Raw genomic sequence first — 12,689 nt, forward strand, 5'->3', positions numbered from 1 at the left:
TGGAAGTATGTCTTCTTTTTAATATACTCAACAATGACAAAAACGTTTTTGATCATTAATGTAACATTAGCTGAGAGAAAAAGTCCAAATAGATGAGGAAAACATGTCTAGATGCCTTTAATCTGTCAACTCAGAGGATCTTGCACATAAATGTACATGTTGACATCCTCAAGACAGCAATGCTGATTCATTGTGATCTGCACAGCGTGACATTCCTGCTGAGTTACAGGCATATGCTGAATCCTAAATGGCACAGCTGTACAAACTGACTGTATGATTGCACACACCTCTCAAGTACTCACTAGTCTAGAATCAAAAATGGCACAACATAAAACAAAAATCATGGACTCGCTTCAATCACATTTTGTTTTATCTGTGTAATGCATCAAAAAACATAATCACAATATAAACCAAACCAAATAATATTTCTTCTGGGTGTGCTTACGCCAGCACAACAAGCAAAAATGAACTAAAGCCAACCGACCACTAACTTCCCTTAAAAATTAAGGAAAATAAAATACCACCGCTACAACACCAAACAGGGAAAAAGAAGAAAAAAAACATTACAACACACAAGACAGCCATAAATAGAACCTTTAAATCTCCTTATTCTCATTCCAGAGTTCTAGCATCCACTATGACTATGATTCTGGATCTGCCCTTAATAAATCTCACTCTTGTCAGCATCTGCCTCGTGTTCACTCCGCGTTACACATGTATTTTGATGTTCTTGACTTATTCATTCAGCAATGCATATTAACATAGTTCCACACATACATTACAGTAAACTATCAACACACTTATAATAGGTCTGATTAACAAAGCCTATCCCCACAGAAAACAAGAAGTACAGAACTGGGTGGAATAAAATTCGTTTATTGTAAACAGCAACAGTTCTCTTTTTATGAATGCAATATTTTTATGTGTAATTATGTGTAATTTTGACAAAACCTAACAACCCCCTATCCAACTTCACTATTTTTTAGATTATGCTTCTTCCCCTTTTATTCAACCACAAATACAAATAATTGTTCTACCTCAACAAAAACACTCACTCCACAATACCTGCATTCTCTACACCTCTCTTCCACACTCGCTGTTGACCCCAAATATTTCAACTCCTCTGACTCCTCTGATTTCACCACTTGTACTGCGTGCATCCTCATCATTACAGAGCCCCCACTCATTGTCTCAAAGGAGACCGTAAAGCTACCTAAAACAAATACACAACATTGACACAACAGATAAATACATTAACAACATTCCTTTTAAACTTTACAATTTAAAATTACAAGCTGCGTCGACGTGCACGGCAATGGTAACCTGGGAAACCTAGCCGAGCTCCCTGCGCTCTCTTTCTCTGGCCAGTGGCGGATGGCATATTACTTTCCCTTAAAGGACAGCAATCCCAGTGACCTATACAGCCCTCTAATGTACCTCTCCTGCAGCCATGTCCCAGTTCACCAGCTGCCCTGGATGGCTCCAGCTCCATGGTGTGCCCGTTCATTGACAGTGCGCGTCCACAGTCCCAGTATTTCTTTATACTGTTTCTTCTTTACTTATGTTGCAGTATGGACCATAAATGACAGCTCAAGTAAAATGAGCTACTTTTTGTTTCTCATTCCTTGGCTTTAGCAATTGTACTACTGATGCTAAAGTTATCATGTTTTTGTTTACAGATCTCTGAAAGTTAAAAAAAGGGTCTTTTCACCTTTAGATGAATGACTCTTGTGGAGCAATTGTACAGAGAACTTATAATCATACGTCATTTTTGGGCTGTTAAATATTGTAATTCACAGTTCTCATGAATGATGCCTAAATCGCTGTTCAAATGGAGGACAATAGTACAAACTGACTTTATGACAAAAGTATGAGGGTTGCATGGGGCTCACTATTAACTACATAAAATGCAGGTTAAATAAAAAAATAAGTAAACTCAACTACATAACAAAGCACAAAAACATCAACCCTAAGTTTTAAGGGGTCATTTGCAGTAGGTAAACATTAGGGGGAAAATGTGCATGTGTGTGTGTGTGTGTGTGTGTGTGTGTGTGTGTGTGTGTGTGCATGTGTGTGTACATGTACTTACATATATGTGTGTGTGTGTGTATGTGTGTGTGTGTGTGTGTGGGTTAGTGTGTGCTAAGAAGTCGATGCTCACATGGAGTCGGATAAGAAGTCGGGGTTCATCTCAGTGAGGTTTGGAGTGACTTGTGAAACACGAATGATTTTTATATCATTGATTTTGAATTTCAATTCCTGCCACTGGTACTCAGGTGACAGGATCTTGGTGGGTTTGTTGTACAGGAAGTACTTGTTCAGATGAGACTCCTCATGCCACGCTGCTTCAATAGAATTGGCCTTGTCCAACTCCAGCTGCATGAGGCAAGTTTTAACGAGTCTGTGCACCTCTTCCACTCGACCACCAAACACCGCACCACCATAGTAATAATCTCCCATCCCCTGAGGAATGTAGGCCTGTGACTCAGGCCTCCTCTCATATGGGAACTCATTGTATGGTCTACTGTAATAACCAGGGTGTATCACAGCAACAATATCACCCAGAGTCTCCGCCCCCCAGTGACCAGAGAATTTGGTATCCACATTGAGGCTGAACATGTAGTCGACCTCATTGGTCAGTTGGGTCTTAATGAGTTTTTGGAGCTTCTCCATCCTGTGTAATGTGATCTCCTGCCAGTGGTTTGAGCTTGGAATTTTCAATGTAGTCAAACTACGGTTGGCACCCAGTGTTACCATAGGAACTGCCTCTGGCTGGTCCGTAAAGATGTAATAATGCACATGGTAACCCTGCATGTAGTGCCTCTCTGCTGACTCCAGAAAGTCCTTAAGGAACCATACGTATCTGAGGAATTGGGGGAAGGAGTTGTTAATTAGGTTTTGTGCCTGTTTGTTATATTAGAGTAGCATTAGTTTCTATTATTTGCCAGAAAGTATCTTATTTTTTCATGCTGCTCTGAAATGTTTTTCCAAAAACATTAATCAATGCAATATTAAAGTTAATTACACATTACTGCACACAGTAAAAGACCATCAGCCTGTAGTAGATACATACTTCCCGGGAGCAAAGACAGTGGTTGCCACGGTAATGTTCTGCGTTTTGTAGATGGCATCAATCAGAGTTGTGTCAAATGTTTCCTCCCACACCACCGGAGCAAGCCATGGGGTCACTGTGATGACATCTTTCCTTCTGTTGCACACACACACACACACATATGTAAGTACATGTACACACACATGCACACACACACATACACACACACACACACACACACTCACACATTACTCCGCAAGTACTTACCCATTTAGCACACTGGGCTGCTTGTACAAAAGCCTATTAAAACACATAAAAGCCAATGAACTAGAGAAAGAAAACCTATAGAGGTCAGTAATTCAATATATATGATTGCCAAATCACTACAAATGACCAAATTATATCTAGATAAACAGTAATTAGTTAGCAGTGATTGCGTAGTGTCTGTGTGTGTGTGTGTGTGTGTGTGTGTGTGTGTGTGTGTGTGTGTGTGTGTGTGTGTGTCTGTGTATGGTCTGTACCCCTGAGGAGAGAGCAATTCCATGTTTTTGTACTGTACATCTTCCCTGAGGAAAAACAAACATCAATACATTATTTGACCCTTTGACCAACAATCAGGCCGTTCATCTTTACTGGCGCTATTGTTAAGGTCATAGCTGTCTGCGGTAGCAATAGCTTTAGGTGTTTTTGCTGATTTTGCATTACCGGGCTCTTGCTGATTGGAGTGGCACTAACATTAGCTTAACATATAGTACTGGAAAATGCTGAAGTGTCAGTATTGCATAAAAATCAGTACCAGCCCACTTTGAGCACTGCACAAGACGATTACAAATCAACATGAAACACGAAACATGAAATCGAGGGCAGGGATACACATGATGTGACAATGCCCAAGACAGAAATTGAAGAAAAAAAACCATAGAGCACATAGCACTTGTAGCCATGGGAGCCAAGATCCCAGATGATGCAAGCATGAGAGGGAGCCACTTTGTACCCGCTAAATGTAATAATAACACGACTTACTTCACACTCGAGTAGCACATGAATTCCTTTAGCTGTACATCCACTCTGTAAACATACAACACATGTAAATTAGCTAGTACAGAGAAATGCATAGTAACCTAAGCATGATTGTGTATATGATTCTGTTTATATTGTGCATATATATATATATATATATATATATATATATATATATATATATATATGTGTGTGTGTGTGTGTGTGTGTGTGTGTGTGTGTGTATTAACACTTCACCTAATCCAGGAGGAAGTGTAGCCCAGGTAAATGCACCTGAAGGGAGAGAGTATACCGTCAGTAGCTGAACTGTGATCAGTAAGGGCCGTGTGTATAAATACCACATATGGGTAGAAAGGTTGCACATTTAGAGACTTCAACACTACTATGCATACTTTAGACCATGTGCATGCACATTTTTATAGTAGTGAAACCAGCTAAATGTTTTAGTATCACACTATGTCACACTATGACACACTATTGAATCTACTACATTCAGTCCATGAAGTGGTCTGTAAAACATTTACTTTTTTAGATGAAATATAAATTGTTTATTTGTGTATATAATAAATTTGCCAATTTTAAGACACTAAGGTGGGTATTACAGTCGCCTCTACTTTGGCAAGGCAAGGTTATTTGTAATTTTCAAAGGAATTGGCAATTCAAAGTGCTTTACAGAAACAAAATTAGAATAAGAATCCTTATTACATCCTGAGATCTAATACTTCAGGAGAGTTTTTGGCAAAATAAAAGAATACAACAAAGTTACATGAAACAACTGATTTAAATACAAAATATAAATTTAAAATTAAATAATGAAGTAATAAAATTAATGAAATAACTTAAATACATTAAAAAGACAAATTTGCAATCATAAAATTAAACACACACACACACACACACACACACACACACACACATATATATATATATATATATATATATATATATATATATATATATATATAAAAGCAAGATTTGAGACAGATTGTAACTGTTAAATAAAGAAGCATCCAGAGTTGCTTCTGAGGGAATATTCCTCATCAGAGGGAGCCATTATGTTATTGCAGCAGAACACCAGCTACAAAATTTAATATGTCTTTGAGAAACTTCAGTTTCTCAGTTCGTAAAGTATCAAGATAACCTTAGTCTAATGGGTTTGATTTTATCATTGCAAAAAACTTCACAACATTTCTCAGTGGAGAGGAGCTTGGCGGCTGTCTGGTTAGACGTGTTTCTGTCACAGTTCTCGTTGTACTGGGGTTTTTAAAATATATATATATATTTTTTTTTTTTCTGTGATGACACACCCAGAAAATTAATGATTACTGAGATTTGAGAATTACTGAGAATTGAATTGAAACCACATGTTCAATGATTTAGCATAGGAAGGGGATATTTGAAATTGGTCTTTCATTGCTGACAATGGTGGATTTGAGGGTTTTTTTCAGGAGAGGCCTGATAATCAACACACTGTGTTGAAAAGACTATAGTTCTATTGTTGATAGTTCTTGAGAATGGAGGGTTTGAGTTTCTGTGCTGACCATAACCAGTTTAGAAAGATCTGGTAAATAGGAAATGTTAAAAAAAAAAAAAAAAAGAATTAAACCAACAGGGTTTGTGGTAATGGTTAACTTTAAAAATTAGCTCAACATGCATGTATTTGAATACATGTGTGGAACAAGGATATACAGAAAGGTTCATTGTTTGGGTTGGCGGCTGGCAGGGAACAGAAATGTCATCCCAGCTTTGTGGCTCAGTAACCCAGTATCTTGTGGTCAAAAGCTTGCATAAAGGTGAAGAACATTCTGAAGTGCTGTTTCTGTTACAATGAAAGGCCCCAAAAATCTGATTGATGTAACAGATAATTATGTAATGAGTGAGCTTATGCTCTGTTAATGAACAGAAATAGCCTCTCATTCAACTTTTTCATGCTTTTTTATTCTTTCTTCTTATCGTCTTTTCAGCACCCATGAATAAAAAGTTTAACAAAATTTGCCTTTAAAAGAGCAGCATAATAAACATAACTGACATATGCGTAAGATCAACTTAATTGCCTCCTCAGGGAAATATTTTCTTGCACCTTGTGTAGCAGCGTTAGTAACATCATGCAAATGTAGAAACATTTTATTCATATACATACACACAATCACATATAGAGTGTAAGCAATACATTTACTTTTACATTTACATTTACTGAGCTGCAGTAATGTCCATCGAGTTTATCAACGTTTATATAACTTTGACAAAGCCAATATTAAACGAGACATTTTTGTTGAACGTTGTAAGTGATTTTTTTAAAAAGATGATTATTTTGATAGTCACTGTTTGTGATTCAGAAGATCAAGACTTTTAAAATGTAAAAGGTTTAAAATGAACAGGAGAGGTAGTACGGCTAATAAATTGAACTCATTAAAATGTTACATTTAAAAAAAACATTTTCTTTTGAAAGTGTAAAATGTTTTATTTTAAACAGAAGCATTTTCATCTTTATCTATAATCTACAATAAATCTAATTAAAGTTTAATGTGTCACAATAACCATCACCTTTATTGATCGATACAGTCACCCCATTCCAGTAGTATCAGTAAAAAGTAATTACATACCCAATCAATAGAACTCCTACCAATGACAGTAAAAACAGGTGACTGTGCTGTAGTAATTGCATGGTGATGTGTATTCTTGGCCCCAGATGGTCCCAAAAAGAGAAGTGGCAGATAGGAGTTTTAAAAAATCCAAACCTTCATAGTCATCAGAATAAAACTAAGTTGCAGGGGTGTGCAGACCTCACCTTCGAAATCAGCAATGTTTAATGGGCAGACAATATATTTTCTCCAAATGTTACCACTGTGTTACTGTATCCTATCATATATTACCAGGTGAAAAACATTCAATATAATAACTATACACAGAATAATTTTACAGTTATAGTCACACACACCCCCCCCCCCCCCCCAAACCTCCATTTTGGACTTTTCCATACTAGGCTCTCATCAAAGCAGAAAAGCAGAAGGTAGTAACATGTTTAAAGAGAGTGTACACAAATTAACTAGAGTAACTCCAGATGTAACACAGTTAAGACTTTGGTTTCCCATCAGAAGTCTTTCCCATCAGGACTAGAGGTGAACTGGTTAGAGCTGGCACTGGGTAGCACAGGAATTGGAACTACTACTGTGTTGAAGACAGACATCAAGCTCAGTAAACAACAATTTCTCTCTCTGTCTCTCAACCTCCAGATTCTCCCATTTCTGCATAGAAAAAAATTCACAAAACAAGTTGGTGCTCAGGTTCCAACCCAGTTCCTGTAATACTAAATTACTGACTGAAATAAACAAGATAACACTTAAGAACTAACACTGGAAAAGACTTAGAATTGCAAATAATCATGTAAGACTTTGCAATGAACTGAAGTACAGACAGGCAAGTTACTAAGGCATTAGTAGTGAAGCAACAGTGACCTCTGAAGGTGAGGAGAGGAATCGCACTAAGGGACACATGGTTAATCAAGGGTTAAATTTCCCTAAATCCACATCAATTCTTTTGAAGTCTTCTTCATTTAGGAGGCAGAGGAGAGAATTTTATTATTGGTGTTGTTGATAATGGTTGGTTATTTTAGCATGTGATGATATTCCACGTGTTGGGATCTTGCCATTTTCATGTAATTCTTTTATTTACAGTGACAGAAAAAAAATGCAGTTTGTGACATGTGAAAAATGTTTCCCAAAAGAATGCTCTATATTCCAATTCCCACTTTGATTAAAAATGTGATCAGTGTGCCTTCAAATGATTTTCCATGCTTTATTTCCAATTCAAGTGAAATCTGAACATGATTAAATCACCAAAAGACTTTGCTCTGTAACCTAAACTAGTTGATCATTTTTGCCATTGAGTGTTTAACTGAGTGTTTATGCCAGTTGGTGTTTCTTTCTCATTCCATCTGTGTAATTCTCAAGACTCACTGTAACCAACATGCAATACCGGTAGCTAATAGGATAATGTTGACTGAGATAGCTAGCTACCAGTATATTGTAAATAAAAAATCTCTGACACAGCTTTCTGTAAACACACACATTTCATTCAAATATATACTGATAAGAGACAGCAAGCTACTTTTTGTGTGCAAATAAAACCATGTAACTGAAAGTAAAGCATAACCACATAAATTTGTAACATTAGTTAAATATTTGGGTTTTTGTTTTTTTGGTTTTTTTTGGTATTTCACAGATGTTTGTCAGCATTATTGAATACACATTGTGAGTTGTATGTCCTGTTTGTTAATCATCTTAGATGTGATGGTCTCACTTTAAGCCTGTAAAGTGCACTTATAAAGTAAACACATTTAACTTAAATGTGTAATGACCTGGTATAATGTTAAATTATGTGTCATATACATGCGTTACATACTTCTATAATGAATTGGTCAAGGGCAATTTGAGAAAACAAAGTTTTGTAAGAGCCTGATATTGAGCTTCTGAACAAAGGCTTCATAAAACTTGACTTTATGAAGTCATAAACTCTTGCTTTATAAGGTGTGCATATAGCTATAACTACATATGAGTATTATACAGGCTTGTGGCAGGCATTATAAAATATAATGTATGCCATATAACACATAAAAGCACTTATAATGCATTATAAATACATGATTCATAGGAAGTTTCTACTGGTTAACGCTGGTCAGGAATTCATTCTCTCTCTCTCTCTCTCTCTCTCTCTCTCTCTCTCTCTGTCTCTAGTAAGTGTTGTTTTGTTTTATGTTTTAGCCTTGTTGACCCCTGAATCTGAATCTCCATAAACCCACATCCCAGAGAAAATGCCACAGCTGCCTCTCCCTATTTCATTGTAGTTCGCGCTAGACATCTGCAATAACAGTATTAAGCACTATTTCTTTTTTTACGTTTTTCAAATGTAAATCTTTTTTGCTTCTAAAATTATTATCAGAGGAACAGTATGGAAGCACTCTGAATTATGCATCGCTAAGATTCGGATCTAAGAGATTTATAATTCAGCGTGCTTCCATACTGTTCCTCTGAGAGAAATAAACAGACTGGGTGAGTGAGAATAAAAAAGCCTTTGTAGGGGTTTTACCTATTTAGACTACATATGATTTACTATGCCTCAATTATTAATCAGTTATTATTAATTGCTATTATTAATTAGATCAGTCTCAATGTATTATTCAGAGAGAGAACAAAAGTCTGTTGATCAAGGTATTTACACCTTATATCCATGTGCTATTGAACACACGCCCTTTCTTCCATTGGCACAAGCTTGCTCTTTGTATTGCTCCCAATCCGCCACACCTGCAACTTCATGTAAAGTGACACGCTTGATGGAAAAAGCACAAAAGCCTCAGACAAAGCAGATCAGCTTGCACATCAATGAGAGCATAACATTGGCAGCCCGACCTTTGAGACATATTCCCCTTTACTTTAGTCGGGTGTTGAGACTAAAGAACTGGAGAAGCTTTAATGTGGATACCCAGCCCTACATGCAGCAACACTGTTTTGAAGTTACTAGGCAGCTAAGGCAAGAAGTCCATCTTCAGAAACTGCAAAAAAAAAGCAAGTGAAAAGTTCAGAAGAGCCATGTAGATGTGGATATATATTTAGCATATAAATTAATTACAACCAGGTTTTAAGCATTAAAAAATGGATTACACATCATCTAATAATGGCTTATCAATGCTGTATAAAGTAAATTTATTAAAAATAAATAACTGTACAGTAAGAGAAAGGTGTTGTAACCCCATTTAAGTGATACTGATGTTATAAACAGACGAGTCATGAAATTTTAATGCCTTGAGGTTCCTGAATTCACTGTAAGAGCTGAACAGAATAACAGCAAAAATAAATAAGTTACTGAAAGAGATTGATATGGCACATTCCATTTCTTGAGATTTTAAACTAAAGGGTTGATTTTTTTTTAATCTTATACATAAACGCAAAGCTAAGATGAAAATATTACATCAGCTGTTGGAAGTATTATATAACCACCAATGCACATTAGACCAACTTACCGATATATGCCAATATTAAACTAATATATAAATCTACAAGGAGATGATGAGAATAAGATATACTGTCATTAAGATATAGCAACATTTGGAAAAAAAAATGATGAGCCTATTCATTTTATATTGGGCCGTATGCAAGAACCTACTAAGAACAGATTGTGACAGATCTGCTGACGAGAGGATAATTTTACAGTTATAGTCACACACACACACACACACACACACACACCCCAACCTCCATTTTGGACTTTTCCATACTAGGCTCTCATCCAAGCAGATTAGCGGAAGGTAGTAACATGTTTAAAGAGAGTGTACACAAATTAACTAGAGTAACTCCAGATGTAACACAGTTAAGACTTTGGTTTCCCATCAGAAGACTTTCCCATCAGGACTAAAGGTGAACTGGTTAGAGCTGGCACTGGGTAGCACAGGAATTGGAACTACTACTGTGTTATAGACAGACATCAAGCTCAGGGTCGTCACAGACGACCCATAAACAATTAATTCAAGCCACAGTACACTTTGAAGACTGTAAAACATGGAGGTGCAAGTATAATGGTTTGGGGATGTTTCTCATACTTTGGAGTCGGACCCATTTATCACATACCCGGCACCATGGACCAGTTTGAATATATCAAATACTGGAAGACGTCATGTTGCCTTATGCTGAAGAAGAAATGCCCTTGAAATGGGTGTTTAAGCAGTGCAACAACCCCAAACACACCAGCAAGCGGGCAACATCCTGGTTCCAGACCAACAAGATTGATGTTATGAAGTGGCCAGCCCAATCCCCAGGGCTCAATCTGATTGAGAATTTGTGGAGTGACATCAAAAATTCTGTTTTTGTTGCAAAACCCAAGAATGCAGAAGAACTGGGGAATGTAGTCCAGTCAGCTTGGGCAGGAACATGTTTTCAGGTGTCAGATGTTAGTTGACTCCATGCCACACAGATGTAAAGCAGTTATCAGAAATAAAGGTTATAAACTAAATATTATTTCAGTGATCAACAGAAAAGCTAAATCTGTAAGCAACTTTCAGTTTATACTGTAAATATTCGAGTTTGTAAATCAAAATGAAGACATCTTTGACAAATTTAACTTTTAAGTAAGGCCAGAAATTAAACTGGTTGTCTTGTTGCCCACACCCTATTTAAATTCCAGTTTCTATTTTTCTCTTCCAGTAATCACAGCCACACAAGCATAGTGCCTGGGTAACCTGATTCAGTAGCTTTCCATTTATGACAGTGATGTGCATGTAATTCCCAAAAAATGATTTAAACATGTTGGAGATGTATCCAAGTTCAAATCAGTGTTTTTACTTTTATGTTATGGAAATATATACCTTGCTTTTTATCCTTAAAAAGATATGACCTAATGAGTGTTAATAAGATCTCACATGGTTTATGAGCACAGACATGAACCACAAAACACACAGAAGTGAGCAGATCCTGTGTTAATGAGCACAATCCAGCCACAAAAGGGCAAACAATGAACTCAAAGCATATATGCTTTTGTCATCAAGCAATAAAATGTATCAAATATTTTAGATTTTGTTCTGTGATCAAGCATATGTCTTATAATGGTTTGGATGAATGTAATACTTACAACATATAACCTACAAAGGCACTAGTGTGACTTTTGAGACTGAGGCTACTCAAGTCTGCATAAGCAACAACTGTTTTGTAAACAAACTCAAACTTTATTTACAACATTAAGTTAGTTAGTCATGTAACTCAACCTTTTCAATTTATTGCAAATGTGAACATGTCACGCTGTTACAGAACTGTAAAACTGGACACATGGAAGAGACAATTTTTTAAAGTCTTAAGAACACTTAGCTGAGAGAAAAACTCTCATACTTAAATCCAACCAGATAATTTTAAAAACACAGCTTCAGTTCAAGACATCCATATTACTGTGAACAATTTTTAAAGTAACATTATCCCATAATAAAAGAATAGTAATAGGAAGACAAGCCAACATAGCACAGTCAATTACCATCTACTGTGTAAATAAGTTCTAAATATGAGAAACATTGAGTATTGTAGCTATCAACATACTGTATACTTCATACTACATATTATCAACAGTATAGAATGCTGCAATGCAATTAAACTTTAAGTGAGTTTACATGATTCATAACTCTTAATACTCAATTTGCATGAATCGACAAGCACACATCATGGTGCAATCATTAATTTGTCAAACTAACATTTCATTTATATATATATATATATATATATATATATATATATATATATATATATATATATATATTTGGAACTGCACTGTACCAAAAACATGGATTCAAAGAGCCAGCTATTCATAAGTCACAAACCAACCAATACCATCAACTTGTGGTGTGGTACTTGTGGTGTGGTACTTGTGGTGTGGTACTTATGCTATTGTTAGTATAATACTACAGTATAACAAGGGGTATTGGAGAAGCCAAACTATGTTTCGTATTTAGCAACCCAAATTTATTTGGTTGCAAAGTTGTAAAAGGAGAAAATGTGAGCCTCCATTTCAAAAGGATCTGAAATCAGAGAGAAATTGACTGTTTATTTGGAAAAAATTGGACTGTCCGAGCCAAACCTCCTGAGAA

The 12,689-nt window shown here is 36.2% G+C and overlaps 1 protein-coding gene across 3 annotated transcripts; it reads right to left on the bottom strand.

Annotated features, from left to right (window-relative positions):
• Positions 1–348: 348 nt before the first annotated feature.
• On the bottom strand, positions 349–6,796 carry LOC145659099 (globoside alpha-1,3-N-acetylgalactosaminyltransferase 1-like). Of its 3 annotated transcripts, none has more exons than XM_081720081.1 (8): positions 6,676–6,796; positions 4,310–4,345; positions 4,076–4,120; positions 3,574–3,618; positions 3,320–3,352; positions 3,074–3,208; positions 2,162–2,863; positions 349–1,213 (listed from the first exon to the last, which is right to left on the bottom strand). In XM_081720081.1, the coding sequence occupies exons 1-8, from the start codon at positions 6,735–6,737 to the stop codon at positions 1,210–1,212; spliced, it is 1,062 nt and encodes a 353-aa protein (XP_081576207.1). In that variant the 5' UTR covers positions 6,738–6,796; the 3' UTR covers positions 349–1,209. The 3 variants fall into 3 exon arrangements, with proteins under 3 accessions (XP_081576207.1, XP_081576206.1, XP_081576208.1); XM_081720080.1 differs by having other exon boundaries at positions 349–1,683; XM_081720082.1 differs by lacking the exon at positions 3,574–3,618 and having other exon boundaries at positions 349–1,683.
• Positions 6,797–12,689: the final 5,893 nt, after the last annotated feature.

The sequence above is a fragment of the Electrophorus electricus genome, chromosome 8 (assembly GCF_041902795.1).
Source record: "Electrophorus electricus isolate QZ-2024a chromosome 8, ASM4190279v1, whole genome shotgun sequence".
NCBI lineage: Eukaryota > Metazoa > Chordata > Actinopteri > Gymnotiformes > Gymnotidae > Electrophorus > Electrophorus electricus.

Bases quoted from the DNA above. Each gene is read 5' to 3' on its own strand.
- LOC145659099 (XM_081720080.1), bottom strand. From the start codon at position 6,737: ATGCAATTACTACAGCACAGTCACCTGTTTTTACTGTCATTGGTAGGA. The intron at 3,353-3,573 runs GTACAGACCATA...GTGTTTTAATAG, and splicing joins GAATTGCTCTCTCCTCAGGG to GCTTTTGTACAAGCAGCCCA. The intron at 2,864-3,073 runs GTATGTATCTAC...CCAATTCCTCAG, and splicing joins ACTGTCTTTGCTCCCGGGAA to ATACGTATGGTTCCTTAAGG.